Source organism: Pogona vitticeps, chromosome 1, assembly GCF_051106095.1.
Source record: "Pogona vitticeps strain Pit_001003342236 chromosome 1, PviZW2.1, whole genome shotgun sequence".
Classification (NCBI taxonomy): domain Eukaryota; kingdom Metazoa; phylum Chordata; class Lepidosauria; order Squamata; family Agamidae; genus Pogona; species Pogona vitticeps.
In genome coordinates this window covers 198,383,094-198,408,962 of record NC_135783.1, presented here as the reverse complement: position 1 = coordinate 198,408,962, position 25,869 = coordinate 198,383,094, and the positions used below count along the sequence as shown (strand labels likewise).

Sequence of the window (25,869 nt, the reverse complement as noted above, 5' to 3'; positions counted from 1 at the left end):
CGAAGACTTCCACATGAACGTTGCGATATGCCGTGCCAAGTCGATTGGAAGCTGTAACTGTATAAGTGCCTTTGTCTGCCCTTGTTACTGCTGGCATGCTGAGTTCGGTTTTTGCTTCCGTCCTTGATACTTCCTTTTTGGTGATCTTACGGGCATCTGTTGATTTGTCAATAACAACCTCATCTTTGGACCATTCAATCTTTGGCATTGGAAGACCTGTCACATCGGCGGGCATGTTGACCGGCTGCCCTGCCATGACTTTGATAGTGTCTCCCCTCACCGCCAGATGTAATGTCACTGTGGGAGGTTCTGAAAAACAAGATGAGAAAGAAGATAAGGGTGTTGCTGCCTAATATACAGTCAACTGAGGTAAAACCAGTCAACCAACCCTAGTTTTCACATCTATATGTACACTGCATGTTTTTCTCCTACAGCAGGGGTGGGTGAGGTGCAGCTCATGGACTCCCAAGGGCATTTTTGATCCCCTTAGAAGATTCCCTATATCAAAGCAAAAATTATGATGTTTCTACTCCTGGAGACCTTAGGAAGAGTGGCTTTCACTATATGCACTTTTAAGATTCCCTAAGCCTTCTTCACACCCCCAACATAACATTCGTCTACTTGTTTACATAACTTGAATACTTTTCTTCTTTTTTAAATGTCTGTTTTCAGACTCCAGATGGTCTGCAGAGGAACCTAGGGGCACACATTTCTCTCCCATTCCCGAGTTTGCCCGTCAGTCTCTGAAAGAGACTCACCTTCATCATCTTGTACAACTACATTTAGAGGCAGGGATGGTTCACTTTCCCCAATCTCATTGACGGCCTTGACTCGGAATTCATACATATGCAGTTCAGCAAGATTATCGACAACGAGAGACGTAGTTGGACACAGTCTCTTATTGACTCTTTCATACTCGTTTGAGTCGTGTCTTCTCTTGTCGACGATGTAGCCAATGATGGGGCTGCCACCGTCATTCCGAGGAGGCTTCCAGTCTAGTGTAACAGAGGATTTTGTTCTCTCTGTGTACATGAACCTTTCTGGTGCAGTTGGGGGACCTGTTGGGTCAAGAAAGTTAGAGGATTCAGTTTAGTTCCTATAGATGCCCACTGGAAAATTTGGCTTTTAATGACAACTTTATGATCACACAATAGTTTGACTGGTGATGAAGGCATAATACTTCAGTTACGATTTTATTTATCTGGCTTTATACTCCCTTAATTTCTCATTATATATTTTGTATAATATTTTATATAAATACTTTATATACTATTTTACTTTGCATTCCCTCTATTTCTCACCCCCATTACAAGATAATGTGGCTATCTGAATTACAGAAAACATTTTCTTGTCTCCCAGGCCACAAGGAAAAAAACTAATTTATTGTGCAAGATATTTCCCTTCTTTATCACCAAAACTGGACACACATCAGATTAAGCTATAAGAAAAACTATCCCTAGTTAGTTAGTTAGTTAGTTTTGCCTTTTGGAATGGTTTTTGATACGATCTGAAGAAATATTTCATAGTAGTTTTAAATTTGAAATTAAAAGAAAAAAAAAGCTCTGTACAGAGAGAGAGATTCATGGTTTCTAGCAAGACTAATTTACCTTTGGGGTCAACAGCAAGGATTGGTCCCAGTTCAACAGGTGGACCGCAGCCAAACTTGTTCTTGGCGGATACACGGAATTTATATTCCTGCCCTTCAACGAGACCAGTAATATCACATTTAGATCTCTCTGTGTCTACAGCTAATCTCCAAGTATGCATTTTGGCATCTTTCCTTTCTACAATGAAACCAGTGAGGTCACTTCCTCCATCATCTTTGGGATCATCCCAGTTAAGAAGACACATCTTCCTATTCACCACTACAGGATGTAGATCAGTAACTGGTCCAGGAACATCTGGAAAAGAAGACATGAGATGTAATTTATGCAGAGTTCAAAATGTTACATTTCAAAAAGAACTGTTTTACTAACTGGCCACAAAAATATAGGGAAATACTTTCTGGTTCCCTCTAGTGGCCAATTCTGATAACGCATCTCAGAAATCAAGAACCCAATAAACATAACCAAAGAATACTTTCTTTGACACTCAGGATTAATAAGAGAATAGCACAAAATGTGAAATATTGCAGGCAAAATACCTCTAAAATGCTTTTGCATGCTCTTAGTAATTTTTAACTGTGTTGTTCATTACACCTAAAGAATTCAGGCATTACTTGCTGTACCTAAAAAGTAACTTATATAATATAACTGTACATAGTATTTCTTACCAAAGATTTCTACCCTGGTGGCAGCAAATTTAGAACCACTGTCATTCGTTGCAGTAATCATGTATCTTCCATGATCTTTCCTCAGTGCATTCTTGATAGTCAACACAGATGAAGTGCCAACGTTTTCAATCTCCACCCGCTCCTTATCGATTTCCCCATCCTCTAACGTCCACACAACTGTAGGTATAGGGCGTCCAGTAACAACTGCAGGAAGTCTAAGGGTTTGGCCTGCCAATATCTGAACACCTGCTCTGACAGAAACATCCAGCTCAACCGTGGGAGGCTCTGCATGGAGAAAAAGAGGGCAAATCAATTGGCCGATAACCGTACGAGCGATTTCATGCTAGGTTCCATTTCAAATGAAGTCATCACAGTACCTTGGGGCTCTGCAACTGTTATAGGCTCTGTTTCTCCAGGAGGCCCTTCTCCAGCAATATTGACCGCAGTAACACGGATTTTGTAATCAGCCCCTTCCCTGATTCCTTTCACGATATAGCTTCGAACCTTAATGGCTTTATCATTGCAACGCGACCACTCATTGGAGCCCATAAACTGCTTGTAAATAAAGTAGCCTGTGATGTCTCCTCCTCCGTTGTAAAGTGGAGCATCCCATTCGAGGTCGATAGCTGTGGAGCTTGTGTCAACTATTCTGGGGACAGGTGGACCAGGCGGCACTACAGAAGGGACAAATAAAAACCAGTGTTAATAGACATTTCAAACCTCCCTCCTCAACCCTAGGGGTTAAACCACATACTCACAAACTTACTTATTGGATCTTGTGCAATTTTGGGATCTGACGGAGGACTGAATTTGCCAGGGCCAGCTGCGTTTTCAGCACAAACTCTGAAAACATAGGTCAGTCCTTCTAGCAGCCCTTCCACTCTCATCTCCAGGGCGTTCACAAGCTCTCTGTTCACTCGAGCCCAGTGAGTTCCATTTATTTCACGTTTCTCGACCCAGTAGCCCAAAATAGGGCTGCCATTGTCTTTAGGTTCATTCCATTTAACCAGCATGCTGCTGCTGGATGGTTCTTCTACGAGAGGCTTATCGGGTGCATCAGGGGGACCTACAAAAAAAGAGATGTGCAGGTTTTAGTGTCTCCTGCTGGATTGTAAAACCACTTCAGCTGATAGATGCAAAGGTCACAAGCATCATTAGAGATTATATCTGAAATATCTCTGATTTCCTCCTCTCTCATATTTTTACTGTGGAACGAAGTATGAACTAGATTGGGAAAATAGCTTGTTCCAGCAGCCCTTCTGACTTGGATCCCCTCCTCTGTTACTGAAATGTAGTTTGGCCCTCTAAAAGCATATTCAAGTGGAATTAAACTGACTTTGCTGGACCTGATATGTAAATATTTCCCTTTAAAACACACAAACTGTTCAGATCTGTGTGCTTGGAAGTGACATGGAGGTGGGATTTGTCAGAGAAAGAAAAATGTGTGCCTCTCAAAACATTCCATTTAATTTCTATTTCCTACGTGTGTGTGTGTGCTATCTCCCATTCTGCTTGTTGCAGGCTGTTTAAAAAATAACAGAACTGGACATACAGGCCTGATGTGGTACATTCTAAAGCTACCAAATTTGGGCTGATTTAGGCATTTTGTATCTAGACATGTTCCATTCTGTGCTGTCTAGTCAATTCCAAGTTATGGCAACTGTAGAAGGGTTTTCAAGGTATATGAGCAATTTGAAGGATGGTTTTGCTAGCTGGACTCCTAAGTGTGTTTCCATAGATAATCAGAGATTTGAATCCCAAGCCTTCTCAGCCCCAGATCCAACACTCTGTCCACTACAGTACCCTTGCTCTACATATCTAGGTACCAGAAAATGTAATCAAGCCATATATCTCCACAGTCTTTTTATTCTGGATTATGTTATTGAATTATGCTAAAATAGGAATAAGAATAAGAAACTGCAATATGAGTATAAGGCTATTAATATTATTATTATTTTTATGCCAAGCCTTTGAAGAAAATGGTGTATGCATACAATAGGAGACTCACCAAATGGATCTTTAGCTACAACGGGTTTTGAAACACATGGAGGCCCTGCCCCAACTCTGTTCTCAGCTTTCACCCGGAAGATGTATTCTTTTCCCTCAATCAGTTTCACAACGTTATATTTGAGGTGCCTAAGCGTTGAAGTGACAGTCACCCAGCCAATCTCAGCTTTCGTGTTGTCTTTCTTTTCCAAGGTATAGTTCAATATATCGCTTCCACCATCATCAAGAGGAGGCTCCCACTTGCAAGTAATGGAGTTTTTCCGAACATCTTCAAAGACAAAGTTGACTGGTGGTCCGGGGAGATCTGTTTTTAAGAGAAACATGATGAGCATCACTTTGCACATATCCCTCGGTTCTGGAAAAAAATACATATAAAACAAATCACATATAAAGACATACCTAACACATTAACTTCGCATGTAGCTTTTGCAACCCCATGATCATTCTCAACCCGGATAGTATAGGTCCCGTGATCTTTTCTGATTGAGTCCCGAACAGCCAGCAATGATGTTCCTCGTTTGCTATTGTCGATGTTCAATCGCTCAGGCAGAGATAAGTAGAAAGGTTCGTCTTCTTCAACTTCTCCTTTCTTCCTCCTAGTAATCTTGGTAACTCTCTTTTTAATTTCTGTCGGTTTAATAACGTCATCGTTCCAGATCCAAGCTATAGCTGGGTAAGGCGATCCTGAAATGTGTGCTTCAAGTTGAATCTCAGAACCTTGCCTCACCTCAAGACCATCCCGAAGACTAGCAGCAAGGAAGACCTTTGGAGCCTCTGTAATGGTAAACATATAACTTTAGTTCCATCTGATAGAAATGGAGCCTAGAGCAATGATGGTGAACCTTTTGGGGCCCTAGTGCCCAAACTGAAAAAACAAAACAACAAAAAAACCCAACCCAGCGGGCGGCAGTGGCGGAAGCAGAAGAGGTGGCAGGAGGAGGAATCCCGGGTACGGAGGTTCCTCAAAACCCCACTCCGGATCACCCACCAGTTGCTCCGGATCCTGGCCCACCACCCGTCAGGGTGCCAGCACAATGGCTGTAGCCACCTCCTCAGGTTGGGCTGCGGGGGGGGGGAGGGAGTAGTGATCTGGTGACTTATGGCTCACGTGCCCACAGAGAGGGCTCTGTGTGCCAGCTGTGGCATGCGTGCCATAGGTTCGCCATCGTTGGCCTCGAACATAATGTCCACACTTGGGAAATGAAGAAAAAAAATGGAGGAGGTGTACAGGACATACCAATGGGATCCATTGCTTTTGTCATAGGTGTGATATTAGAAGGTTCACTGACGCCTGCAGCATTCTCTGCACGGACACGGAACTGGTATTGTTGGCCTTCTTCGAGATCTTTTATGGTGTAAGTCAAAAGAGGAACCAAAAAGTCATTGCACCGTTCCCACTTTTCTCCTCCCTTAGGTAGTTTTTCCAGCACGTAGCCCAAAATTTTGGTTCCTCCATCATACAAGGGTGGCTTCCATGTGAGGGTTACTGACTTTGCTGTTGGATTATGAACCTCAAGATCAACAGGCGGATCTGGGCGTTCTGTGTAATGAAAATAGAGATAAATAAATGGCATGCAGGTAAAAGGCATGCCAACGGACAGAAGGCATGGGGAAACAATTTTAAATTTCAGGCTATTGATGTGCTTATCCAACCACAGAAAAACTTACGCTTTGGATCCTCTGCAATGACCGGATTTCTTAGTTCAAGATATTCACCTCCTCCAATTTTATTGACAGCTTTAACACGGAAGTAGTATTCGCCATTCGGTATAAGATCTTTTACTTGCCATGCCAGTTTGTTCTCACCAGACATGACTGGTATGTATGTTCTCCGACCAGCTTCCCTTCGTTCCAGAACGTAATGCAATATGGGAGTATTGCCATCAAACTCTGGTGGCTCCCAAGTCACTTTGCATGAATTTTTAGTCACTTCACTTGCCTTAATATTTTGGCATTGCCCAGGCAGACCTGTTCAAGGAACAATATGCATACATTTCAGCGTGAATTATATAAATATCAGTGGGCTTGGAAACTGTACTTAAACAAGCCTATTACGTCTATGTCCACATGTATAAAAATGGCAGTTCCTTAGGCCAATCATATAAGTGGTTTGTTTATTGTGCTTTCTGCCCAAAACCAAAAGAACGGTCTTCATCTGCTAAAAAGTCAGAAACAGAGCCTCTTGCCTCAGTATTCATCATTATAAGGCTAATTAGCATGACTATTAATAAAAAAAATTTAATTACCTATTACTTTGACATTGACCGTGCCAGTTGTGGAACCTAGCCTGTTCTCCAAGGTAATTGTGTAAACGCCAGCATCAGCATGGACTACGTTCGTTACTTCCACCAAAGCAGAGCTGTAGTCACTTTTTATGGTTGTTCGCTCGCCTGCTTTAAGCTCTTTCCCATTTTTATGCCAGGCAATGGTTGGAGATGGGACAGCTCTAAACGGAACAGGGATGCTTAACTTTTCCCCTTCAACGACAACAAGGTCTTTCGTCTTGATATCAACAGTTGGATTGCCTGATTTAAAAAAAAAACAAAAACAGAAGTATCCCAGATTATTTCAGTGAGTGTGCCAACAAGATTTTGCAAAGATCATCTGTTTTATGATAGCTTTGGAAAGAAGTATATTTACAATCTGGATCTTTGGCGACAACATTTTCTGATATGTCTGATGGCTCGCTGGCTCCTATAGCGTTGACGGCTCTGACCCGAAGAACATACTCCTTGTCAGGCACAATGCCTTCTTCTGCTTTATATTTCAAGTCTTTGATCGGCCGGGAATTTATTCTCATCCATTTCTCAGTTCCTGCTTCGCACAGTTCAATATTGTACCCAATTATAGGACTTCCACCATTTTTCTCGGGTGGTTTCCAGGCAATTGAAATGTGTTTCCTGCTTGCATCTGTCACATGCAAATCCAGAGGAGGTGAAGGAGGACCTGCCAGGACAGAAAAAAGAATGTTACAAGATTGTTTGCCATGGCCAGATCGTGAAAAGATTCATCTGGACTACAACTCCCAGAATGCCGCAGCCAGCACAGCACTAGCAATTCAGGCTAGGGGATTCTGGGAGCTGTGGCCTATAAAAGTAACTTTTCCAAGCTGTAAGCATCACCCATATTTCCCTGCCAAAATTTTCATTGTAACTCACTTGTTGGGTCTTCAATTGGCAGGATATCCGTGGGTTCGCTAGGATGACCGCAGCCAGCTTCATTTTCAGCACGAACCTGGAACTGCACTTCAGTGCCTTCAATGACGTCGGTTACTCTGAAGTTACAGTCAGGGCCGGCCGTCTTGCCAGCCTTCACCCAGCGTGTGCCAAGCTTCTCTTTCTTTTCAATGACATAGCTGTGCGAAGGACGTTAGAAGATAATGTGAAATCACGCACAATGAAATCAATGAGAGACTACTTGTTTTAAAGGAAAACAACCATTTTAGGTATAAAACATGACGAATGCAATAATCAATGCCTACAATATACTCAGCAGACATTTAATGGATCTAGTCCACTTTCATATCTTTCCTTCTGTTTTCACTGCTTTACATACAAAATTCCCTGCCGGCTGATTCCAGTCAGCCTTCTTGCAGTGTTCTGAGAGAGCTGTGCTTACAGAATAGCTAGCTGTACAAGTTGGTATTTGAAGTAGAGACAGTCCTCTTTTTTTGACATTACAGTACTCTGATGAACTTCCTTCTTCCCAGCAAGCCAATGTCATTCTTTCCAAGCCTAGTTTCACCTTATCTAAAGTATCCTCTTCTGGATTCAGTCTCTGCATTTCATAACCCTTTAGCAACGAAATCCCTTTTCTGTAGTTTTCCAGTTCAGTTTAGAAATACTATTCTCCTCTGGGTGAATATAGACAATCAAATTAGAATACTGTCAATGTAGGATACATGCCCCAGTCTTTACTATGCATTAGAATATGTGCCTATTAAAAATCATACCATACTAGTAACCTGTTCGTTATCAATTCATGGATTACTTAAGTTCTCCATACTTGACTTGATTTTCCTCCTAGTTTCTAGAACAGAAAGCTCTTCATTTGGGAGCGTTAGATATAGTTAATTCCTTTCTATCAATACATTGCCCCTCACCCCCAACTTTACGATCCATTTCAACAAATACTTACCGCAGAATGGGTCTGCCACCATCATTCTTTGGCGGTTGCCATTTCAAGTCCACATGTCTCTTTGTCACTTCAACCGGTGTCAGTGCATATGGGGCTCCAGGAGTAGCTAAAATAAATCAGATTAATGTTAGGAAATCCAAAAAGCATAGCACAATGACCCAGTTAGTTGGAACTATTTAAACCACATGCACTGAAGACTCACTGAAGGTATCTTTAGCAAGTACAGAATCCTCAATTTCACAGTAGTCACTCTGTCCCACTGCATTCTCGGCAGCCACACGGAACACATACAGGGAGCCTTCCGTTAAGGGAGTCACGGTGTATTTTGTGTCCTTCACGGTGGTGTCGACAGTCTGCCAGCCTTTCCGTCGCACATCTCTCTTTTCAACAATGTAATTTGTAATGGGAGAGCCCCCATCGCGTTCTGGTACCGTCCATTTAAGGTCCGCTGTGTTCTTAGTAATATTAATGACCTCAAGCCATCGAGGCGGTGAAGGGGGATCTGCAGAAGTATGGAACAAAAAGAGTTATGCTTGAAAGGGCACCTCCTGTGTTACGTAGATCTTTGGAAAGAGTCAGGAGGAGCTCCATAAAGAAGAAGAAGATAAAAAGTGGCTCAAAGGGAAAAGTGAAGGAGGGAAGATGTTTTCACGCTTCCATTGCACTCTGAACATACGGCACGTTTCCAAGAAAGAGCTACTCACTCAGTCTCTCCTTGCACAAGACGGGATCGCTGGGTTCACTAGGCTCACTTTCTCCAGCTTTGTTCACAGCTCTGACACGGAATGAGTACTCTTGTTTCTCCATGAGCCCCTTGAGGAAGTGTTCTGGGGTGGGAATGCCATCAGCCACTCTCACCCACTCATCTGTCCCAGTCTTCAACAACTCAATGACGTACGACTCAATTTTGGCCCCACCATCATGTTCCGGCTTTGTCCACTGCAGGAAACACGAGGTCTTGCCAACATCTTTCACCGTTGGTTTTCCAGGAGGCCATGGTGGATCTGGACATAAATTTAAAAGAATTAGATCTGAAAGCCCAAAGTAACACTTTGGATTAAGTTATATAGTTAATGCAAGACAAAAAAAACTCCATACCAATAGGATCCTTCACTAAGATTGGCTCTGTTGCTTTGCTTGGTTTTCCTGGTCCAGCAAGATTCTCTGCCAAGACACGGAACTTGTACTTCTTATGGTTCATAAGACCTTTCACCCTAAAGTAAAGATGAGAATGCAGCTGCGTTAAACAGTGTCCATATGAAAATTAAACTTCTTTGTCAACACAGGTGCATAACACATATGTCTTAGCCAATATCATTCCCATAGGTATAATATGATTTCAGTATGTTAGCAATTCAAATTCTCAGGAACCACAAAAGGCAGAAGATCTGTGGGCATGATCAGAAGGTGATAATGGATCATGCCTGTAATCACACCCGGAAGGGTTGTTATGCCAAGACCAGTCTCCCTTAAAATGATCATTCTGCCCATCTAGGAATTGCTCCAGCTTGGCCCCTAAAAGGAGCCGCAGTGCTGCTAAACCAAAGAGGTCCAGCTTGGGTGTGGATTGGGGTTAAGGTGGAGCATAACTGTCCTTACGTTGTGTGATTGCCAGGAAATAGCTCGCACCAGATCATGCCACAAGCTGTCCAAATTACAAGCTGTTTTGCCATCTGATTGCGCACTGTGCTACTTTTCCTTTGGGAGACTAGCATGGATCATACAAAGTATTGCAATGACAAAGAACCACCCTTAGAGAACTTAGCCCTCCTATTGATGGAAGAATAGCAACTGATGCTACTGATCACTCATGCAATGGGACACACTGTTGCCCTGGTTCCTATATGGCACTGCTGGACGGTTCTGAACACAGCTTCAGAATGGATACTTCCACTAACTAATGTAGACCTGAAGCATAGGCAGCAAGTCAATTATTTGGAGCAATTACAGGGCACAAATTATTTTTTTCTGATATTTGATACTGAGCCAAAAATGCAAGAAAGTGAACTTTTTAAATAAAATTATAATAATGATACATATTTTTCTTTTCAGCCTTTATATCTATCTTATTATAGGAAGATATTATGGTCTTACTTGAATGTTGTATCCTTAACGGGTATTTTATGGCATCGGACCCATTTGTCTTGGCTAGGGTCTAACCGCTCAACCCAGTAACCAGTGATAGGGCTGCCCCCATCGTCATCTGGTTCAGCCCACGTTAATGTTACAGAATCTTTAGTGATCTCAACTGGTTGAACTTGTGTTGGAGGGCCTGGCGTATCTGAACAACAAAAAAAGGTAAAAACCACAATGATTATTCATATTATTTGCAACGCATGAGAAATCATCTATAGTAGCCTGTTGAAACCACTGCCATATGGAAGCTACTGAAGACAGAATCTGTCTAGCTGCTCTTTCACTGGGCAAGCTATTTACGTTTACCAGCTCATTGTGTACATTGACCTCACCTAAAAGCTTCCCTCCGTGCCACTGGCAACAGTGTGAAGATAAAATGACAGAAAGTGCTGCTTTGATGGTAGTTACAAAATCCCCCTTTTTTTTTTGAGTGGTTGCTACACAGAGGGGATTTTCAGTAACTTCCTAATGGCAGTTGTATCTGGACAAATATCCCTTCCTATCAAGTAAGTTGACTCACCAAAGGGATACTTAGCGATCATAGGCTCAGACTGGACTGGTTCTCCAACTCCATACATGTTTTCTGCACTAACTCTGAAGATGTATTCTTTATGAGGCGTTAGGTTTGTCACTTTGAAGTTTGTCTCTTTGATGGTGGATGACAGCTTGTGCCATATTTCGCTGTCTGCAGCTCGTTGTTCTAGGACATAGTTTGTGATTCTGGAGCCGCCGTCATCTCGCGGAGGATTCCAGGTCAATAAACAAGACACATTTGTAATGTCAGACACATCAAACGCAGCTGGTGGACCAGGCTTATCTGTGGAGGCAAAAGAAGAGTTTGAACGTCTTCTGTTTCAGTCTTTAAGTAGAAAAAACACAAAGAGTGATTCATAGAACACAAAACTCACCTAGAACATTAACTTCAACAACTGCAGTTGCCCGGCCACTGGTATTTACAGCTTCAATAATATAGGTGCCACTGTCGTCTCTCTTGCTGTCTGTTATTGTGACTATGGACTGGTTAGGCTTGGTCTCAATGGATATTCTTTTATCAGGTCTCAGGACATGGTCAGCTTTCGTCCAGGTAATCCGAGGCTCAGGCTTTCCAGTGACTCTTGCTGGCAGCTCAATTTTCGTTCCGGCTTTGACCGTGATTCCAGCCAGTAGTTTCACGTCTAGGAAAATCTCTGGGGCCTCTGGTTTTACAGATGATGAAGAAAGTGTTAATATTTAACAGGAGTGACTCCTGGAATGCTCTGTATGTGTGTCTGGCTTCTCTGGAGGCTGACCTGAAGACTGCAGTGGGTTCAGAATGCAGCTGCTAGGCAGGTGGCATATGTGAGTAGATTTGAACACATATCCCCGGTCCTGGCTCGCCTACACTGATTACCCATTGTGTCCCCAGATTATGTTCAAGGTTTTGAGGCTTGCTTAGAAAGCCCTTCATGGTTTGGGACCACGTTACTTTTAGGAGCATCTCTAGCCAAGCTTATCCTCCTGTGCCACCAGATCCCCTCAGGCTATGCTCCTTCAGGTAGCTATGCCAAAAGGAGGTTGGCAAATCTTGAGCAAGAGGCCAGGCCTTCTCTGCAGTGGGTCTATCTCTTTGGAATCACCCCCCCCCCGTTGGAGCTCCACCCGGCTCCCTCCCTCCTGAATTCTAAGAGGCTGTTGAAGACGCATCTTGTTCAAGAGTCCTTCAGAGGCAGCCTCTCTTGAACTGTACCACCTGTACTGCTGCTATGTATTCTGCACCCTTTGGGGCTAATTCCTGGTTTGTTGTTGTTGAGTTTTCATGTTTTGTTTTGTCTTGTGTTACATTGTTTTTATATGTACTGTACACTACCCAGAATAGTGCTGTGCACTAATAGGGCTGTATGCAAATGACAGAAATATAAATAAATCAATATTTGTCATATATATAATGCCCACTTTATACATTTATTTATTTATTTATTTATTTATTTATTTATTTGTTTATTTATTTATTTATTTATTTGATTTATATCCTGCTCATCTGGTCATACGACATATTTGAATGACAGAGGTGTTATTTGCCATGAAGTTGCATCCGATTTACCCTTAATTGAGTTTTCATCTATGTAAGACATTTCAGGACTGGCTTTATCAGTGCTGCCCACCCGTGAGTTTCCAGGGCCAAGCAGAGATTTGAACCCAGGTCTTCTGAGCCCTGGTCAGTCACTCTATCCATTACACCACACTGCCTCTTGACAAGTGTGCAACAGATGTACTTCCATTAATATTTTCTAGAGAAGAGGCTAAATCTTGAAGTGACTGAAACAAATTCTTACCCATTGCGTCCACTGCCTGAATGTCGTCCGTTGGCTTGCTCGGTTTACTCGCTCCCATCCTGTTCAGAGCCTTCACACGGTATGCATACCATTCTCCTTCCTTAAGTTTCGTTACTTCCATTCTGTTAAGCCGAAAAATAATTTCGGTGTTTATAACATTGTTAAATTTAAGGATTTAATTTAGTAGGGGAAAAAACCCTTTCTTCCTACTAGGAACACTTACTTGGTCTCAATGATTGGGTCACCGCAAGGCTCCCATTTGTCAGTGCCACGCTGGCATTTTTCAACAATATAACCTTTGATACGTGAGCCGCCATCATATTTGGGGGGTTCCCATGTCAGGAAAATGGATTTGGATGTTGGGTCCCTCCATTTAACATTCTCTGGTGGATCAGGCACAGCTGAAAAGGAGTTTAAAGCAAGAAGAACCTTCAGGAACTTATGCTAGCCTGGGTTTCCCTGTTCTTTCATCCCTTTAGACCACCCTTCTCTCACTGGTTTCAATCCCACAGTCTCCTCCCTGAATCAAAGGGTACTCAAGGTGGCACCCTGATTTTCTTACTTAATGCTTACTTTAAAGACTTGTTGGGCAAAGTTCTTCCTGCTTCAGGATCTATGCCTTACACTTTCCCAGTAGACATGTCAACCCCTGACACCAAACCTGCCTTACTCCATAGAAACCCATGTGAAATAATAAGTAGTGACCATAGCTTACTTGCAGGTGCTGACATGTTGACAGGTTCATCAATATATGCTGGTTCCCCTGCTCCACATTTGTTGCAAGCACAAACCCTGAACAAATATTCTTTCCCTTGGGCAAGATCAGGTACGATGAACTCTTGGTCAAGGACATTGTCGATAACCTGAAAATCAAAGAGGATCCAGGGAGTTGTTCTTGCTGTTTTTTAACGCAAAACATTTGGCGTGCCGTCCAACATGGCAGATTGGAAACACAAACCCAACCACACATTGCATTTTAAAATAACGTACTTTGATCCAGGTTTTGCGGCTGACTTCCCGTTTCTCAACAACGTAGCCAGTCAGTGGGCTTCCTCCATCGTTTTCAGGTGGCTCCCATGTTAGCTGTACTGAGTTCCTAGTTATGTCGCCAACCTTTAATTCTCTTGGTGCACTTGGGCGAGCTAAAAAAACATAATATGTATCTTATTGTAACCCAGTAATCATTTTCTAGAGCAGTGCTCCCCAACCATTTTTGAACGTGGACCAGTTCAGCAGGTGGGCCGGGGGGGACAACATCTGTGCATACGTGGGTAGGGTGTGTGTGCATCGGTGCATGTGGGGGCAGGGCATCCGTGCATGGGTGGGTGGGGCGTCTATGCATGCATATGGAGGGGCCGGGTGTGTGTCCATGCATACCTGGGTGTAGTGTGTGTGCATCTGTGCGTCCATGGGTGGGGCATCCATGCGTTCATGCACATATGTGGGGGGGGCGTACATGCGTATGTATGTGCGTGGGGGGGCATGCGTGCAGGGAAATGGGAGATTTGTCTCCATGGCCCAATCCTGCCAAGGCTATGGCCCGGTACAGGGCCACAGACTGGGGGTTGGGGACCCCTGTTTAGAGCACGAGTTAATAAGCACATATACATTTGTTGAAAGGCAATGATTTATATTCTACCTATTTTGATGCATTCAATAAAATATTTAGTTACATCTGCCTGCTTTCTGTAATCTTTTTATTGGGAAATAATTTATGTTTAAACAATGCAAAAGTGAGGTGCCTTCTGTTATAGAACTTCAGAATGTTGTTGCTTAATATTGGTAATGAAAGGAAATTTGCTAAACACAAACTTTTACAGTCATGTACACAACTCAAAACTCATTAACATTCATAACAATATATTGGATCGCTCACCAATGACGTTGACATCAATTTCTCCCGATACAGAGGACACAGGATTTTCTAATTTCAAGGTATAGATGCCTTTATCTGGTCGTTCACTGGGAGTAATAATAAGCTGTGCAAAGGCAATTGAAGTCTCAATTTTCACCCGACCACCTTGTTCTAATACTTTGTCACCCACTGACCACGTGGCAGTTGGTACTGGATAACCAGTGATAGGAACACGTATTTTTAGTGGTTCTGGGACGATAACTTCAAGTCCATCTTTAAATCCACTTAAGTCCATTGTAGGTCCAACTGAAACACAAGGACATATTATGCCGATTAATTTTTCAAGTGTTATTTGTTCCAAAACAGCAACAAAACTATAGCTGTTCTAGAGATGCAAAGACCCAGGAAAGATACATAGAAATTCTTCAGCTCCCCTGCAGCTCCTAAATTCAAAATTTACACCAATCTTAGATTTCTCAGTTGACCTCAATGTAATATTTTTACTTGCTTTACTGCAGATGCCTCCAGAAAATGTTTTTCTTGTTGAGAACAGATTATAATGCCATGTTTGTACAATTTGATGAAGCTGGCAATGTAGAAAGCTGGTAAGAAGCTTATTCCATTTTAAGCAGAATTAAAGTTGTGAATGTATAGCAGAACAATTCCTTGGAATGTTAATGCTTCATTCATTTTAATATAGCTGCTTTGTAGTAAGAATATTTTAACATGACAACTTTTGAAAGCAGGAATTATGAATTGGTTGTGGCATCAACCTGACTTAGGAGGGCAATACAATATAGCATTGGACTGAACTCCAATGTTATAATGCTAATCCCAAACAGGAATGTATGTAATATGAAAAATGTTTGAATATTTCTCTATGCCAGACACGATTCTGAGAGTTTTTATACATTCTTTGATTTTAGCATGCTTTTGTGGAAAACTCAAGGATGTATTTTTTTTTCTGCAAAAACCTCATATTTCCCAGAGAAAATCATGTATTTTCTACAGGACTCAAAGAAATGTTTACATATTTTTTTTCACAAAATATAATATTTGAGTACACAAAACAACAGCTTTGTGTGTGTGTGTGTGTTTTTTCCCTAACGCTGCTCTTGATGAAAAGTATCATTTGAACAAACTCTCATACAAGAGTGAAAAATCTGGCTTATTCTTTTCAACAGGCTGTATGGTAATTTTTTGGCGAAGCATTGAGGATGAAAAAAATTGCAAGTATTCATTACATCCTTACTCCCAGCGAGGGCAGGTCCACTGAATCTATAGGACTTTCATTAGTATTGACTTACCAAAGGTAACCAAAGGGTTCAATGGATCATAGTTGGCACTATGAACTAGATTTACGCCACTGTTTTTAATAATCAGGACTAGTATTTCAAACAATTTGATTAAGTTTGTTCAATGAAATCTATTTACCATGAGTATCATCCGCAGTCAGTGGTCCAATCGCTTCAGCCGGGTCTGATACTCCAGCAGCATTTTCTGCAGATACTCTGTAATAATACTTGGCTAGCGGTGTCAGTCCAGTGACCTATAAAGACAGTGCCAATTGTAATCAACATTAAATGGTCAGCAACCCTTTTGAAAAAAACACATTGCTATAAAAATATTTTAGCTCAGAAATGAAAGCCTTACCTTGTAGTTAAGACTAGGCACAAGCTTTGGGTTACAGCGGACCCAGTTGTCTGTTCCCTCCTCACGTCTCTCGATGATATAGCCCAAAACTGGACTGCCTCCATCTTTCAGAGGAGGTTCCCATGTAAGTTTCACAGATGTCTTCGTTTGGTCAGAATGATCAAGATTAATAGGAGGACTTGGCTTTTCTGTAAAACACAACCGTTCCCTTGATTTATTTATTGCTCACTTCAGGAAGGACACAATATTTCCCAGAATCTAAAGACCTATTAGGCAACTGGTCCCCCAATGTTGGGGGGGGGGTGGAATTAGGCGTCAGTTCAAGGCAAATGACTCTCCTTGAAAACTGTTACAAGTGAAGGTACTTTATGACATGGACCATTCTTTAAAGAAACAAAAGGTAATGTTCTTGCTAAGAATAGAGTCTCTCAAGAGGTGGATCAAAAATCTTGTATCTATTCATCATCCCACCTAGCACCCCAAGAAGCATTGGTGCTTCTTGGGGTGCTAGGTGCCACCACTGCTGTCCTCGGTTTCTGAGACTGCTGAACTTCACAACAGAGGAGGAGCAATGGATTCTTGTGAATTAACACCCCCCCACACACAAAATGAACTTTCATTCAGACATTCTGATCTTTCCTAATTCAGCTCATATCTCGTCTTTGTTCATCTTCATCAAACAAATATTGTTATTGGCAGTTACTGAGCAAAAAATGTGTCCAAATGCTGTACCGCCACCCTCTTACTCACTGATTGGATCCATAATCTTCACCGCATGGGTAGAAGCACTAGGCTTGCCAACTCCAACCTGGTTCTGAGCCCTGATTCTGAAAAAGTATTCTTTGTTTTCCACCACATCCGTCAATGTTGCAGATAAATCGTCTGGCCCTGTGGTCATGGCTGGCTCCCATTTGATGGAAGCTCTATCACGCAATTCAACAACATAGCCCGTAATCGGAGTGCCTCCGTCGTATTCTGGTGGCTCCCAAGTCAGAGTTGCGCCAGATCTGTTCACATCAACAACTTGTACATTGAGAGGAGGACCTGGAACCTCTGCAAGGGAGGGAGAAGGAGAATGAAAGATGCACAACATTCCTGTGCTTGATAAACAAACCACTTTCCTTAAAGAATTCTGAACCACTTTCTTACCAAATCGGCTCTTTGCCTCAACAGGTTTGTCTGTTTCCACGGGCTCTCCAGTCCCCACTCTGTTTTTCGCACTGACACGGAAGAGGTACTCAACTCCACCCCTTTGCAGGCCAGTCACTGTGTATTCACAACTGTCGGCACGATCAGTTGCCAAAATCCAGGTCTTCCGCTTGATGTCACGCCTTTCAACAACATAACCAGTGATTTTACTACCACCATCACTTTCTGGTTCTTCCCAGGCGAGGCTCACTTCACCATCAAATGTTTCAGTGACTTCCAGGTTTCTAACCGGTCCAGGGACATCTGGGAGGAAAGGGAAAACCTAATTTAGTTAAATGAGAAGATTTGCTTTGAGGTTGACAGAGGCAGTAATAATGCAATGAGATATACGGATGGGATTCTGCTCCCATTTTCTAGCTCCACTTTGCCATCATACAGGGCCTTCTATTACTGCGCTGGCTGGTTAGCTCAGTATGTTAGGTGTGGTTGGAAGTTTGATTCTCCACTGTGCCTCTCGGGAGAAGAGCCAACCTCTACAGCTTTGGACAAGTTGCAGGGCACCCCCTAAAAGGAGGGAATGGTAAACCAGAGTACCCTAAAACCTGAAAAGGAGCATGATAAGTTGGAATTGACTTGGTAGCATGTTATTATTACTCTATTTCTGCATAAATGTACAAGCACCTTGTTTATTAACTGTTCTTTCAAAATGAAATAAAAATGCAGCCAACACTCTAGATGGAGGAAGTGACAAGCTTACCAATAACTTGAACATGGATGCGTGCTTCAGCTTGGCCATGTTTATTTTTAAGTATGACTTTGTAATTTCCTCTGTGTGATGGCTTTGCTTCATAAATTCTGAAGGTACTGCTCTCAGCTGTTGTATCCACTGTCAGAGTCGGCAAGGCTTCATCTTCTTTAAACCATTCCGCTTCGGCTCGTGGATAGGCATCATATGGAACAATCATGGTCAACGGTTGCCCGACATCTACCACAAGGTTCTGATCAGCCGCCTTTATTCGTGGAGCAGCTAGTGAAAACAGCAAAGCAGTGAGAGAAGGGGCATTTTCAAGATACATCTGATAAGCATTCATTTAGTGTGGATTCTGATGCAGAGATGTAGGATGTACTTTAAGCAAGTTTTCAATTTATGGCCATTTCAGGTGAGCCCAAATTATAACTGCTCGTGTGTTGTATGTGTCCCACCTTGACTCTCAGAGACCAGGGCAGCCCTACTGTTGCCTATAACAGTGGTTCTTAACCTTTGTTACTTGGATGTTTTTGAACTGCAACTCCCAGAAACCCCAGCCAGCACAGTTGGTGGGGAAGGCTTCTGGGAGTTGCAGTCCAAAACTCCTGAGTAACCCAAGGTTAAGAACCAGTGACCTATAATATTACATGTAGATAATTATAGCTCTTTCTGATTTCCAGAAACACAGAGGTTAAAGTGCAAAGGGTTATAATTCAAGTCACAGAAAGGCATTGCTTGTAAGATATTAATGACAATATTAAGAGGGAGACATCCTCACATTTCAAGAGATCAGTAGTTTCTGTACAGAAAGAGTGGGGAAGCTGGGAAAAAGAGAGCCATGTTGGCCTGCTTGTGCAAAACACAACATTTCTTGTCTCCTGCTTAAGCAGATACGAATCTAAGTAGAACTGGAATGGACTGACTATGAAACTAATGAAGCTTAAACTTCAGGGCCCCTAATCCCAGAAGAGCCCACATTTTTTAAACAAGCTTTGGTGATCTGTCATGGAACACCCCCCACTGAAGAAGATAACAGGGGTTACCCAGACCTCGTTGCTGGTTGCAAAGGGCCCCTTGTAACAGTTCAAGCTTCAGGGGCCTCAAAAAGTAGGTCCGCTACTGAGTAAGATGCACAACAAACAAGTTGCCTATTTCTTTGTTACCGTTAGTAATTAGCATCGAGAAAAAGAATGGAAACATTTGCATTAGTCTTGTAAACATCATTTCCCATTATTTATTCATAAACCTCCAAAGACTTACCTGCCAATTCTAGTTTAGCTCGAGCTTCTTTGTCTTTGGCAATAAACCGATATTCTCCTTGGTCACGTGGCTTTATGTCACAGACTTGTAGCCTATGGACCTTTCCTTCACTCATCATTTGATGTTTATCTCCCTGGACTATAATCATGTTATTTCTCAGCCATTTGACCTCCACCTTATCTTTATTCAATTCTGCATAGAAGATGACATCAGAGCCCGGAGCTTCATAAATATCTTGTGGTGGCCGGATGATTTCCACAGGAATTTCTGGTAGAAAAATCAATAATTTTTACATTAGGTTGGTTTGTGTGCGTGTGTATTTTTCCCTCCTTCAGAGAGAAAAAATCAATTGATCTTGAACTTGTAAACATACCCTCAACAAAAAGTCTTGCTCTGGATCTCCTGTCATCCACTCCACAGGAATACTCGCATTCATCCTCTGGTCTGCACTCTTTTATAATTAATCGGTGCAAATTTCCATCCTTTTCAAATTGGTACCTTTACATTGGAGGGGGTGGAAAAGAGAAATTACATATTTAGAAACAAGAGCCACTACAAGGATTGTACTGTACGAGCACCCAGTAAAAGACACTGCACCTACTTTTTGCCCTCTTTGATTTCTCTTCCATTTCTGTACCATTTCACACTTGCTTTCTCTTTGGAGAGCTGGCAAGTAAAGACAGCATCGTCAAATTCAGTGACAGTCTGGTCCTGCAAGTGCTCAATGAAATCAGTAGGTGCCTCCGTGATAATAAGCTCCGCCACGGATTTGTCTTGTCCAGCGGTGACTGTGTATTCCCCTTCATCCACGAATCCACAGTTTTTAATGATCAGTGAGTGCTTGTATTTATCCACTTTGTACAAAACACGGCGGTCAAAGGTGATTTCTTCGCCGTTCTTTGTCCAATGGAGGGTTACATTGAGACGGTTAACTTTGCACCAGAATGTAACAGATTTCTTCTCCATCGTTTCGATGTCCTCAAGAGGCTCAACGATTCTGAGATCCTCCTCTGTTAGAGACGGATTTTTAAAAAACAAACAAAAATCACACAATGAGGTTACTTTTTATCATCAAAATAAAGACCGTATTGCTAGAAAATTCAGACCACGTCCTCACCAAGCACAGTTAAAGCCGCCGAAGTCTTGACGTGTTCTCCTCTTTGGTTTGTAAGTGCTGCAGTGTAGGTTGCTTGGTCATTCATCTGGGCATCTCGGATTCTCAGAGTATAAATAAGGTCTTTATGGACAATGATGTATTTTGCACTATCAAATATTGGTTCTTCATTTTTGTACCACTTAGCCTTAGCACCTTCGGTATTCACTTCACAATTAAAGACAAGCTCTTGTCCCTCTTTAACTTCTTGGTCCTTCAGTGGAATAACAATCCGGAGTTTTTCTGTAATTTGAATGGAATATATCATTCACATATTTCAGTAAGTTGCTTCCTTGTAAAGAAAAACAATACACTCCCAAATGTATTAAAAATTCTCCAAAAAGCTTACCAATTACTCTCAATCGTGCTTTTGCTTTGGCGTCACCAACCATGACAGCGTAAGTTCCCTCGTCATCAAGGACTGACTCCTTAACAACCAGGATCCGCTTTTTGCCATCAGAAATGATGTCATACTTATCACCTGCTTCAAGAACAGTATCAGCCTTTAGCCACTGGACTTCAAAAGCTTCTTTGGATACTGAGCAGACAAATTCCGCCCTTTCTCCTTCAAGTACTTCAATGTTCTGGGGTCTGGTGATAAATTCTGCAGCGAGTTCTGAAAAAAAAGTGCATTTGTTTGGCATTAGTTTTCAGTATGAGGATAGTGGATAGCCTTGTATAATTGAAACCAAAAATTACCTTCACTTGATACAAAACCTGGCATGCTTTTCATGCTGGGCATATTAAGGAAAGAAAAGGGGCCCAAAATCAAATTGGAAACTTCACTGTCTCTGCTGAATCACATACATGTCTCCTGGCAGTAGTTGCTTGTGAAAGATACCAGTGTAAATTTCTTACCATTCACTTTCAGCTTGCCAGTTGTCTTAGTGCTTGGGAGCTTGCAGCTGTAGGCCCCTGCGTCATCAAGGCGAGCATTGTGGATGACCAATATCCTCTTCCGGCCTTCAGCAATCTGTTCGTATCGCCCGCCATCAGGCAGCTCCTCGTCCCCTTTGAACCAGGTTACGTCTGCACCCGGCTTTGACACCTCACAGATCAATTTGACCGTGTCTGTTTCATTGGCCTCAATATTCGGAAGATTTTTGGTAAACACAGCTTCCTCTTCTGCAAACAAACACACAAACAAACGAATGAATGAATGAATGAATGAATGAATGAAATGTAGTTGTATTTGTACACACTGGTAATCAATTCATGGTTCTTCCCCCTAGAATAAGCAGAAAAAGTGACTTGATTTTACCTATCACAGTAAGCATGCCGGAGGTTCGGGCAGTTTTGGCTTCACAGGCATATTCTGCTTCATCATCGAGTAGGCATTTGTTGATAACAAGTATCCTCTGGGCACCTTTAGTGATGATGTCGTATTTCTTGCCTTTTCTGATTTCCACGCCATCCCTAAACCACTTTGACTGTATTTAAAATATTTATAGAATAAGAAAGGGGTTAAAATTAAAAGCAAGGATATTATAATATCAATGGAAGTAATAACTAAAAAACTGAAACATATATGTATTGGTACAAACAAATTAATATGAATGAATGATTTTAAGCTAAATCATAAGCCAACCTCCTAACAAGCCTTATTCTTCAAGAACTGTTTTCAAGAAAAATAGAAGGTGGAGTTTCTAAGAGGTGCAACAAATACTGTATAATATACAACCCCTGCTGAAAAGCTCAACTATTAGAAATGCCAATGTTACAGACCTTAACTGTTGGTCGAGAAATTTCACATTCAAACCGAGCCACTTCCTTTTCTCTAACTTCAAGATCAGTAAGAGGCTTGGTAAATTCAACATGTGGTGCTAAAGATAAAAGAAAAACACAAATGTTTCAAGTTTAAAGTTGATCACAGTTGTATTAAAATTACAGCTCGTATCTAAGGTCTTCTTAACTATATACTGGCAATCCCACAGGCAAAAGCAAATCAATTAACATATGAATCCCACTCTCCCAGATAAAGAAAAACACTCTACGGAATGAGCTGGAGGCATGGTATAACACTGACACCCCCCACAGCAATATGACATCAATCAGATGCCCACTTTATAAGGCAAGTATGAATGTAGGACATTGTAAGGACCTGTTTATTTATTTATTTGATTTATATCCCGCCTATCTGGTCTATACGACCACTCTAGGCGGCCTGGTGTAGTGTTCCCCTTTATTATGTCAATGGTTCATGTTTTGCTATGTTGATTGTTCATGAATATTCATGTTGCTGAGAGGCGGAGCCAAGAGAGATGTTATAAGAGGCAGAGCCTGAGAGGGAGAGTCAAGAGTCAGGGATTCATGAGTAGAGTGAGGGAGTGGAGAAGGAGATAGAATGTGGAGTTTGGGGAAATCTGAGTGATTAGAGTTAGGAGTGTATTATCAAATAGAAGAATGTTGTTAATAATAAATTTACGTAAAGAAGATATTAATGAATCTCTATCAATTTCTGTAATCAATAAACAAAAGTTATATTTAAAAAGACTTTGAAGTGTGGACCTGAATCTTTATCTTCCTGAAGTAATGGTGATTTAGTGATCACCTGGTGGCAGCAGTGTAAAAGAGGGAATTGTTTGCCTTCGTGTGCTCTGAGTCTTGATGGTCAAGCAAGGGGGCACGAGGGTGAACGCCACAGTTGGTAAGTAGACTTACGCTCAACATTCAAGAAGCAAGAGGTCTTGAAATCTTTAGCATCACAAGTGTAGGTTTTAGCATCATCCAGTGTGCAGCCATGAATGATCAGTTTTCTGACTCTGCCGTCAGCAATGATGTCATATTTCTTGGTCTTGTGAATTTCCTGGCCATTCTTGAACCACTTGACAGGTGCATTTTCCCTGGACACTTCACATTCGAGCACAGCAGTGGCCTCCTCCTCTACTGTCTGGTCCTCAAGAGGTTTAGTAAATTCAACAGGTGGTTCTGAGGAAGACAGAAATACAAAACTGTAACACCAAATAGCCATTCTTACTTAACGGGGCGGGGGGGGGAGATGCCCCAAATTGTGTTTTGTATTTTGATGCCAAAAAGGTTCAACTAAGCATTTTGCCTAGATTAGGAAACCTTGGCTGAAAAGCTTCAGTCAAGATCAGGAGCGTGAAGCATATGGATAAAGGAAGGTGGTGATACTTTAACCTGCTGACCTTTTACGAAAAGATTTGCTTTGGTTTTGAAGTCCTTTGCAGTCAGTGTAACTTCTCCAGCATCTGTGAGTTTCACATCTCTGAGAACAAGGCTATGAACTCTTCCTTCAGCACGAGGGACAACCTTCGAACAAAGACATTAAGAACATATTTGGCAATCATCTACAGTGCAACTCTGTCCTAAATATCTCTTTTAGTATATTTGTGCTGCCATAAATTCAGAATTTGATCCCTGTATCATGGCATTCCTATGAATATACAGTACAAGAAGTTCATGGAATTTAGTGAGTGATTTCTTGAGAACAGTTCAGGGAAAGAAGAGCTAGGGGAATTAAATTGACTCTAGGTTCCTCTACTGGGGGGATTACCGTAATCTGACTCTAGGATCCCCTGCTAAATAGCTATTTCGTGGATTTTAAACATTTTCAAAAAAACATCAATGTGCCCAGTCTCTATTTAATACAAAATGAGATAGCAGCCCTTGATTGCACCATAATTCCCCATCCAGATGTGAAGAGGTGTGCAGGGCAACCTTGCTTCTTCATTCACAACATTCCCAAACTGAACTGGGGCATAATGTTCCAGATTCCATCCCTTGTGTTATTACAGACCCATTTCAATGATGCCCACGGATAATTCAGAAACAAAACAGACAGCTTGGTAAATTGATTATATAAAAAGGAGAAGTAATTATGATTAATAAAACTGCATTTAACCTAGCATTCCAATTTGCTTATTTTCTTGTTTTATGTTATCGTCTTCACTGATTTTATGCTCTTATTAACTGGCATTTTCTAAAAAGATGTGATTTTAATTTGGTTTGATCCATTCATCTCCTTTGGAACCCTGATTATTGAGCAGCTGATGAAATTAAAACAAAAAAAAAGATAAACAATCCCTTATAATCATCACAATATTTATCTCATGAATAGTAACTATTTATCCTTTTAATTCAGCCTAATGTGCTAATTTGTATATAACACATGACAAAAAGTGCATATTTCAATTAGTCTGAAAACACAACGGTAAATTCTAAACTTTCATGAAGGGGTTGAGGTCTTTGGCTATGGAGCCAAAAGTTGGGAGTTTGATTCCTCCACTGTGATTCCTTGACAGGGGCTGGACTTGATGATCCATAGGATCCCTTCTAGCTCTGCAGTTTTAAGATTCTAAACTTCCATTAACAAGGCCTCTTTTTTAACATATAGATCTATCTATAATTTCCTTTGGACATTGTCTTTGCACCAATCTTCCCTCTAAAGAAAATGGAGAACCACCCAAACAGAGGATCTAAAAAACCAGGATCAAAGAAATATTTAACGGAATGCAAATCTGCTCCATCGATACCTTTACTTCTAATATATAGCTTAATGTTGCATTTCTAAATATTCAGTGAACAGCATACCAGGCTGTTCACATCTCAACACTAACAGCACACTTGAGGAAGGGTTAAAAATAGCAAGTGAGAAATGCTCAGCGAGCACTTCTGTCGAGAAAGTTATCTGGAAGTCTGCTCAGATGCCTGAAATGGAATTTCAATCTCCTTAATCCCCTTATGTGCAGAACTAAATCCCAGCTTCACATTCATAGGACAGAAAGAATCAGGAAATACAAATGAATGGTCATAAATTCCTCTAGAAATACCAGAATACTCCCTGTCCCTTGGGGTCAGAAGTGACATAAAATCTCCACAAGCGTGTTGTCTACCAGCTTGGGATGTTTCAAATCTTCTGCTACTCATCATGCAGTTTTTACATATGAAAAATTACCTTTCAAATGTTACTTTATAATAGTTACAGTAGTTACAATGCAATGTCTAGATAACTATAATAGCTTTATATGACAATGCTTTATAACAAAGTGTGTCTACTCAGAAGTAACTTCACTGAGCTCACACAGGCTCACTCCCACTTAAAGGGTGTACAGGACTATGTTGTCGGCCTCATGTTCTGTAGGCTTGCTAGTTTGTGTGTAAAAGCAGTAGAGAAAAAGAAGGGGGAAAGATAGGAGAAAGAAGGGAAAGAAAAGGGAGCAGACA

At 41.5% G+C, this 25,869-nt stretch overlaps 1 protein-coding gene across 1 annotated transcript in view; it reads right to left on the bottom strand.

Moving 5' to 3' along the window:
• Positions 1-25,869, bottom strand: part of LOC110084610 (titin) — a 299,695-nt gene that overhangs the window by 82,663 nt on the left and 191,163 nt on the right. Inside the window, exons 192-231 of the mRNA XM_078386905.1 lie at positions 23,832-23,955; positions 23,344-23,610; positions 22,408-22,505; positions 21,944-22,112; positions 21,541-21,807; positions 21,032-21,298; positions 20,647-20,925; positions 20,131-20,539; positions 19,903-20,027; positions 19,530-19,796; positions 18,279-18,548; positions 17,522-17,824; positions 17,123-17,425; positions 16,373-16,560; positions 16,154-16,268; positions 14,741-15,025; positions 13,855-14,006; positions 13,580-13,727; positions 13,088-13,265; positions 12,865-12,986; positions 11,461-11,748; positions 11,073-11,369; positions 10,511-10,697; positions 9,515-9,630; positions 9,121-9,420; positions 8,619-8,918; positions 8,417-8,522; positions 7,438-7,634; positions 6,920-7,225; positions 6,526-6,804; positions 5,948-6,247; positions 5,517-5,819; positions 4,679-5,053; positions 4,281-4,583; positions 3,039-3,338; positions 2,650-2,946; positions 2,273-2,557; positions 1,608-1,901; positions 759-1,058; positions 1-309 (exon numbers count right to left, since the gene is read on the bottom strand). Coding sequence (XP_078243031.1) covers positions 1-309; positions 759-1,058; positions 1,608-1,901; positions 2,273-2,557; positions 2,650-2,946; positions 3,039-3,338; positions 4,281-4,583; positions 4,679-5,053; positions 5,517-5,819; positions 5,948-6,247; positions 6,526-6,804; positions 6,920-7,225; positions 7,438-7,634; positions 8,417-8,522; positions 8,619-8,918; positions 9,121-9,420; positions 9,515-9,630; positions 10,511-10,697; positions 11,073-11,369; positions 11,461-11,748; positions 12,865-12,986; positions 13,088-13,265; positions 13,580-13,727; positions 13,855-14,006; positions 14,741-15,025; positions 16,154-16,268; positions 16,373-16,560; positions 17,123-17,425; positions 17,522-17,824; positions 18,279-18,548; positions 19,530-19,796; positions 19,903-20,027; positions 20,131-20,539; positions 20,647-20,925; positions 21,032-21,298; positions 21,541-21,807; positions 21,944-22,112; positions 22,408-22,505; positions 23,344-23,610; positions 23,832-23,955 — 9,778 coding nt within the window. The remainder of the gene's footprint in view (positions 310-758; positions 1,059-1,607; positions 1,902-2,272; positions 2,558-2,649; positions 2,947-3,038; positions 3,339-4,280; positions 4,584-4,678; positions 5,054-5,516; positions 5,820-5,947; positions 6,248-6,525; positions 6,805-6,919; positions 7,226-7,437; positions 7,635-8,416; positions 8,523-8,618; positions 8,919-9,120; positions 9,421-9,514; positions 9,631-10,510; positions 10,698-11,072; positions 11,370-11,460; positions 11,749-12,864; positions 12,987-13,087; positions 13,266-13,579; positions 13,728-13,854; positions 14,007-14,740; positions 15,026-16,153; positions 16,269-16,372; positions 16,561-17,122; positions 17,426-17,521; positions 17,825-18,278; positions 18,549-19,529; positions 19,797-19,902; positions 20,028-20,130; positions 20,540-20,646; positions 20,926-21,031; positions 21,299-21,540; positions 21,808-21,943; positions 22,113-22,407; positions 22,506-23,343; positions 23,611-23,831; positions 23,956-25,869) is intronic.